This window comes from Procambarus clarkii, chromosome 42 (assembly GCF_040958095.1).
Source record: "Procambarus clarkii isolate CNS0578487 chromosome 42, FALCON_Pclarkii_2.0, whole genome shotgun sequence".
Lineage (NCBI taxonomy): Eukaryota > Metazoa > Arthropoda > Malacostraca > Decapoda > Cambaridae > Procambarus > Procambarus clarkii.
In genome coordinates, this window is record NC_091191.1 from 8,268,596 (window position 1) to 8,277,092 (window position 8,497).

General features: G+C 44.4%; 1 protein-coding gene across 1 annotated transcript in view; it reads left to right on the forward strand.

Moving 5' to 3' along the window:
* The window catches only part of LOC138373361 (uncharacterized), an 85,121-nt gene extending 81,087 nt beyond the window's left edge, over nucleotides 1-4,034 (forward strand). Inside the window, exon 2 of the mRNA XM_069339559.1 lies at nucleotides 3,668-4,034. Within this exon, the coding sequence (XP_069195660.1) occupies nucleotides 3,668-4,034 (367 nt within the window). The remainder of the gene's footprint in view (nucleotides 1-3,667) is intronic.
* The last annotated feature ends 4,463 nt before the right edge of the window (nucleotides 4,035-8,497 follow it).

An 8,497-nucleotide genomic window follows, 5' to 3' on the forward strand; every position in this document is an offset into this window, starting at 1 on the left:
TCTACAAGTTTACTTGTGTGTTTATTCTCCACGACAAGTTTATTTTCCTGCCTTTTTTTTGTCCACAAGTTTACTTGTTTCTTTATTCTCCACGACTAGTTTACTTTCCTGCTTTTATTCTACACGACAAGTTTACTTTCCTGCTTTTATTCTTCACGACTAGTTTACTTTCCTGCTTTTATTCTTCACGACTAGTTTACTTCCCTGCTTTTATTCTCCACAAGTTTACTTTCCTGCTTTTATTCTCCACAAGTTTACTTCCCTGCTTTTATTCTTCACGACTAGTTTACTTTCTTGTCTTTTTTTGTCCAAATAAATTTCTTTACGGACATTTGTTGTAGAAAAAGTAATAAAGTAGGTTATGTGCTCGAGTGCGAACGCGCTCACACGCAAGCACCCACGCTGATATTACCGAGTTTTCTTTTAGGGTAAGAATAGTGGACAAGTGAAATTAATTTAATGAACCGGTTATAGAAGCAAATTCAATTTATGTTTTCAAAAATAGATGTGATAGGGAAAAATGGTTGGGAGTCATTCCTTCAGACGACTTGCGGGTGGAAAGCCGGCATCCAGGAGCTATAGTCCTCGATACTACAAGCATAAATAGGAGTGTACACACACACACACACACACACACACCTAGTGCATTCCTAAATGGAATACACTAGGTAGTGATGTGGTGGAGGCTGACTCTATACAGAGTTTCAAATGTAGATATGATAGAGCCCAGTAAGCTCAGGAATCTGTACACCAGTTGATTGACAGTTGAGAGGCGGGACCAAAGAGCCATACACCGAGGACACCGGGTCCTCGTCACCGTTTTCCCATCTTGAATAGCAGCGCACAAATGAATGTCTTAGAACAAATCCACAGGGGCCGTGACGAGGATTCGAACCTACGTCCGAGATCATCCCAGACCGCATTTGTTCATTTGATGCATCATGCTATTGTGATTTCTGTGTGTAAGGAATGTCTTAGTTTCGTGATTATTACCCCATAGTTCCTTTGCCATAATGGCTATTTGAACGTTGGGAGACCATTGGAGCCACGTCTGAGCCATTCCTCCCATGTACCCGTGTGTCTCCTCACAGCTTCCCTCTGTATTAAGTTTTTGCGCGTATAGTTGGCTGGACAGCCAGAGTAACGTGTCTCGGTGGTGGGGCACTACACAGGAAGTTGATTTTCAGTTACTGTTTCGTGTTCAGATTCATTTCAGATAATGCAGGAAGAGTTGGTCCATGTGGCAACCTCTACTGCCTCCCAACCCCACCACCACTTGTTGAACATGTTCTACACTTTAGGTGAGGTGTGAGAAGGCTGTAATGTGAAGAGGCACATGCCTCAGTGAGTACACACAGGTGTACTCACCTAGTTGTGCTTGCAGGGGGGTGAGCTTTGGCTCTTTGGTCCCGCCTCAAAGTGTGTAATCTATTTCGAATTATTCTCTCCAAGCTCAGTTTGGGTCCAAGCTTACCTGATGATTGCTTGTTCCCTCTGGCTGTTGCTGGCGGCGGCCCGTTGCTACCACCACTACACCCTATCCTCACTACAAGATCTCATATCCTCACATTGTTGAGACCCACACACACACACACTTCTTCCTACTTCTTGTCAACACCTATACTCTCCCATACAAAAATATCCTCGTTCACCCATCCATCATACATCTTCCCTTACACCTCAGATGCTAATCAAAATCCATTTCTGGAAGACGGCGTCGAGTACTCACCGCGGCCGCCTCCTCAACACGTCGAAAAATAGCTTACCTGAAAAGAAAATTTATATTAGATCATTGGTCTAATAAACTGTAATTTGATCAACATCAAAATATGTCAACACAAATATAGTTACTTTCGAAATTTTCAGAACTTTTTCATTACAGTTGTGATGGAAAAAAGAAGTGTAGGTGTTCGGCAGTCCTCCCCATGGCTGGTGTCAATACCTATCACACTTAAAAAAAAAAAAAGATGACTGCGTAGCTGTTGTGTCCTGTGGCAAAGTAAGGCAAAACAAGCAAAACAAATTAGTATGAACAATGAAACTTTAATTAAATTTAAAACAAATTACGAATAAGACAATTCCTTGGCTATGTACAGTGCAAACTCACAAGATTCAAAAGATAACATAAAATAATATAATGGTGACGTTACTCTAAAATGGATAAAGACAAAATGAAATTAACAGTTGCTGAGAATAAAGCGCTGGCTGAGAACATCCACTAATAGACAGAGCGTATATCAGATGGTTGTTTCAGCTTGAGAGCACAGAATATTCTAACTTCAATGGCTGGTGCAAGCCCAGACATCGGCTAGGTAGATGGCGCTGAGGTGCAGATGTCGATTTACCAATCAGAAGCGGGCAGGCTGGAAATGCTAGTTTGGTGATCGGCGAGGAGGGAGGGGGGGAGGTGGAGAGCGAGTGTGATACATTTGCGCCTGGCAAAACGTATCTGACCAAACATGTACTACACTTGCTTATAGTATCTCGATGTTGTAGATGTACTGAAGTAACATGACGATAGGAAAGAGCAGGCCAAATCTCTCTTGAAGGAGATTATCGTAACACACTTTATGCAGTTTTACACTATAGATTACACGAAGAGGTGCATGACTCAACGTAATTATAATTGTACACAGGTATCAAGATGTGCAACACCACTATGCAACACCACTCTAACATGTTGCGTGTTAAAGACTCGGCCAGAATGCAACACTAATCACTGAGATCTGTAATACAATAACCCATCGTACTGCATGATATGTAAATACGTAAGTCTTGTGGCAACGCCACTGTTGACGGCTTGCTATGGTGGTGGTGGTGTTGGCGGAGCTAAGGTGGTGGTGCTGGTGGTGGTGGTGGAGCTAAGGTGGTGTTGTTGTTGTTGTTGTTGTTGTTGTTGTTGTTGTTGTTGTTGTTGTTGTTGGTGGTGCTAAGGTGGTGGTGGTGGTGCTAAGGTGGTGGTGCTGGTGGTGGTGGTGGTGGTGGTGGTGGTGCTGGTGTTGTTGGTGGAGCTAAAGTGGTGGTGGTGGTGGTCGTGTTGGTGGTGGTGGTGCTGGTGTTGTTGGTGGAGCTAAGGTGGTGTTGGTGGTGGTAGTGGTGTTGTTGTTGGTGGTGGTGTTGGTGGAGCTAAGGTGGTGGTGCTGGTGGTGGTGGTGGTGGTGGTGCTGGTGGTGGAGCTAAGGTGGTGGTGCTGGTGGTGGTGGTGTTGTTGGTGGTGGTGGTGTTGGTGGAGCTAAGGTGGTGGTGCTGGTGGTGGTAGTGGTGGTGTTGTTGGTGGTGGTGTTGTTGGTGGAGCTAAGGTGGTGTTGGTGGTGGTAGTGGTGTTGTTGGTAGTGGTGTTGTAGCTGGTGGTGGTGGTGCCTCTGCCACGTGTTCATTATACTATGAACATTCTAAAGGTTGAAGTGTAGTGCTGGGCTCGTCGTTGTACCAGGGATCATCATAGCTATAATGCCAGTCATACCACTCGTAAAAAAAATACATATGCCTGGGCGCTGGCATTATCCTGGATATGCTAAACATTAAAATAGGCATATTTGTAAATATACGTTACAATTCCCTCCATTAATTATTTTATTTTGCTTAATGCACTAATTCTGTAAAGCTTGTAAATGACATTACTCTGATGAAAACACCAAGTTATTTTAATATTTAAAAATATTCCAAGAGCAGTATATATTATCTGCGCCTGCTGCCGTGCACGACACGCCGTGCACGGCACGACGAGCACCGTGCACGACACGACGGCCGCCGTGCACGACACGACGGCCGCCGTGCACGACACGACGACTACCGTGCACGACACGACGACTACCGTGCACGACACGACCAGCACCGTGCACGACACGACCAGCACCGTGCACGACACGACCAGCACCGTGTACGACACGACCAGCACCGTGCACGACACGACCAGCACCGTGCACGACACGACCAGCACCGTGCACGACACGACCAGCACCGTGCACGACACGACCAGCACCGTGCACGACACGACCAGCACCGTGCACGACACGACCAGCACCCTGGCATAACACACAACATTTACCATGCAGTAATTAACCTTCCTACCTATGATCTGCTTGCGAGCGAATGCCAGTTGCAGCTAAATGTTTAATCCTGGATATTTCTAAACGCTCTACCTTCCTTGACACTTTTTCACGCAGTTAAATTTGCGCCTTTGACGAGTGGCCTTTGATGTCGAGTTGGTGCGAAGGATCTGTAGTTGGAGATGACACACTGGCACCGCCAGGGTGTCACGCTTCTTCATCTAGGAGGCATCACAAGTGTGACCACCGTGGAGCTACTCAGCATGACCCGGGAGCTGGAGCTCAGTTTGCCTACTTAAAGTGTGTAAAGTACTAGTGGAATAAAGGCAATTGGGAGGCGCCCGAGTACCTAAAGTTGTCCGGGAAGATTGTCTTGGCGCCGGGGGGTAAAGTCTGCGAAGGAGTGAGGCTCCACCATCGTCCTGCTCTTAAGGAAATCGACGCGTCCAAGTTTTGGGTAAGAAAGCTGGACGCGGTGGAAGGCTTCCGGCCGTCCGGGAGGACAAGACCTTCCTGTCGCGGAGTAGGATCCCAACGGCGCCCGACTTGGGCTAGTTTGGTCGCAAGGAGTTGAGAATGGCTTCCTCTTCGCCATCTTGTTCTCTCTCTCTCTCTCTCGCTCTCTCTCTCTCTCTCTCTCTCTCTCTCTCTTACCCAAGAACCGCTGGGTTCCTATCTACAAACTTCGCACTCTACATTCCCTACCCTTCACCACCTTCCCTACCCTTCACCACCTTCCCTACCCATCACCACCTTCGCCACCCTTCCTTTATCCCTGTAACCATTTTCACAAAACATTATCCTAAACAATAATTAACTACATAAGAGAAACGAACATTCAATCGTGTACAGAATACTATGCCACCTCAATCTTAGTGAGGATGGCGTCTGGAATTTTGCGAGATTGGAAAGTAACATCATTTGCCGAGCCTCCCCGAGTAGGCAGGCTCCTCACGTCTTGATTTGAGACGAGCTGTGATCACACAACCCTCTCTCCCTGCCTCCCCCAGCCACCAAACCCGCCCCCAGCACAGGAGCAGGGGGCGGGTTTGGGATCTCAAAAGAGATGATTAAGTACTCTACCAAGCGCGGGAGACATCTCCCGTCACGCAGGATGCAGTCGCACCTCCACAGATCTCCAGTATCAGCTCCTGATACTGGTAATGGCTCAAAAGGGCCACCACGTACGGGCTATTCATGTCCGTGCCACCTTTTGGGTGGCTTAATCTTCAGCAATCAATCACTTTACCAAGTACAGAATGAAAGAAGTACATGTTGTTTAAGATTCGCTACCTGGAACAAAAAATTCCAAGTAGCACGGGCTATGGTGAGCCCGTAGTTGACTTAAGAAAAGAAGTACATGTTCTTTACATGTCGCCACCATAACAAAGGTAGTTAACGATAACTACTGCCAATAAGCAGAGGTACGGTGGGTGGACAGTGACCAAAAATGGAGCCGTTCTCCATCGACACAAACATTTACTCCAGTCATGGCCGGAAAAGCTATTAATTAAACTGTTGTTAACACACAAAAGACAACGCCTAGAAGCATCGTTATCAAATTCATTAACACATTCAAGTCTAAACACATGACAATTTACTCAAATCCCAGGTTCCAAACTTGGACAAGGTATATTACAACATAATGGAGTGAGAGGTATGATAGAAAGCGTAACATATATCCTCTATACATCTGAGGTGCATATAGGTCATATAAGCGAATATATGGTGAAAATCTGAGGGACACGACTCTTTGACTTCCTGCCGAAACATAAGAAATAATGTTGACCAGACCACACACTAGAAGTTGAAGGGACGACGACGTTTCGGTCCGTCCTGGACCATTCTCAAGTCGATTGTCTCAAGTCGACAATCGACTTGAGAATGGTCCAGGACGGACCGAAACGTCGTCGTCCCTTCAACTTCTAGTGTGTGGTCTGGTCAACATACTTCAGCCACGTTATTGTGACTCATCGCCTGCATAAGAAATAATCTCTGAACAATAGAAGTTTTCAGGAAGAAAGTAGAGTTACCGGATCAGGTTGGCTGTGTTGGGTATGAGATGAAGGGAGGCGGGGGAAGGGGCTGCAGGGTACAAAGACAAACAGCCTCATAGATCAAGGAAAGGTCGGTGCCAGAGCAGGCAGAAAGAACTATGAACATCATTAATAGGTAAGGTTGTACCAGTCACTCATTCTGACTGTTTAACATCCAGCTACATCGTAATGGTCAGGTAACCTTATCATCTTGACAAAACACGATATTTCTCAATAAAGTTGTTATTCCCACAGCGTGTGTTTGCTCAAGGGCGTGTGTGTGTGTGTCTGTCTGTCTGTGACGGTCCCGCGCCCACTGACCTTATCCGTACTCTTATTATACAAGAAACAAAAAGAATGAAAGAAAGACAGATTTCGAACACTGCGCTAACCGAGGGTGGAACTCCGCGAAGCATGACCCCGAACACGTGGGACATTTATTTAGGACGGAAACAAAGGAATGACTAGTGCGTCATATTGATACATACACAAATGAGAATGTTGATAACACACACAGAGCCCAATAGGCTCAGGAATCTGTACACCACTTGACTGACAGTTGAGAGGCGGGACCAAAGAGCCAAAGCTCAAACCTCGCAAGCACAAATAGGTGAGTACACACACACACACACACACACACACACACACACACACACACACACACACACACACACGAACTTCACGCAACTTTGTGCAACTTTACGAACAAGAGGACACGGATTCAAGCAACAGAGATGCCGAAAAACTATTAGAATTTTTTTTTTTTTTGCAAACAGAGTGGTAGACGGTTGGAACACGCTAAGTGAGAAAGTGGTGGAAGCCAAAACCGTCAGCAGTTTCAAAGCGTTATCAGACAAAGCGTACTGGGAAGACGGGACACCACGAGCGTACCTCTCATCCTGGGACTATCCTTAGGATAACTACACTTAGGTAACTACACACACACACACGATGCTTAGACAACTACAATCAAATGACATCCGGTTTACAAATCTTGACCATAAAAAGTCTGGCACTGACATGAGAAAAAGATACAAGTCGTCATATATTTAACACGATCCTCTTCCCCCTCACAATATCTCCTCACTGGCCAACTTCCTCCTTAATTGTTGAAGTGTTTGACCCTTGCATGTAACTTATCTTTGTTGAGCTGTAAAACTGACACATTGAGCTGTATAGCTCAATGATGTGTCTCAAAATATCGACGGTGATTGATTGATAAAGATTAAGCCACCCAAGAGGTGGCACGGGCATGAATAGCCCATAATAAAAAAATATCGACGTGGAGGGTATATATATGTATACCCCGGCGTGGAGGGTATACATAACCTGATGTCGGGGGGAATACATTTCCTGGAGTGAGGCTTATACATCGCTGGGAAAGACGGGATAGAGTCCCCCCTCTGTGACGGGTTCCCTCTCTACTCTCTACTCCTTTCAATAGTCTCTTCCTCATTCCTCTCCCCTCACTTCGACCCTCTTCTCTCATTTCCCCCCTCCCATCCTCTCCTCTCACTCAGCTTCACTCACCCCCCCCCCCAGCAAGGCAGAATGCACGTTCAATATTCATGAAGAAATTAATCAGACTGTTCGAGCAACTCATGCAAATTTACGACCTAAATTTACTAAACTGTAATGTAAACCACCCAATTTTTTCCCCGTGCTCTCCGTCGGCTCGGAGGCTTAGGGAAGATCAAGGTAATATCAGCCAGCAACTCACGACTCCTGCTGCTGTAACAGGTGTAATTGGCATACACACACATACATACATACATACATACATACATACATACATACATACATACATACATACATACATACATACATACATACATACATATATTAATATATTTTGGTAGCAGTCTTTCTTGTAAACATATGTTGTTAAATATGACCGAAAAAGTAAGATTAATAATTCTAACACGAATTTTCTCAATATTTCTCATGTTTCTGTTTACTGTTGATGGTAATTGAAAAATCAATTCTTGATTTGATTGATTTTTTAATTACCATCAACAGTAAAAAGAAACATAAGACATATTGTGAAAATTCGTGTTAGAATTATTAATCTTACTCTTTCGGTCATATTTAACAACACACACACATATATATATATATATATATATATATATATATATATATATATATATATATATATATATATATATATATATATATATATATATATATATATGCAACAATATATATGCAACAATGATAAAAAAAAAACACTGATCTAAGTATGGGGAAAAACCACATGTGAAAAATAGAGAATGCTTAACGCGTTTTCGGCTGCATCGCCTTTATCAGAGCAAAGTAGAATGATGATTCTACATTTGCTGTAGAAGGAATCATTCTACTTTGCTCTGATGAAGGCGAATTAGCCGAAAACGCATTAAGCATTCTCTACTT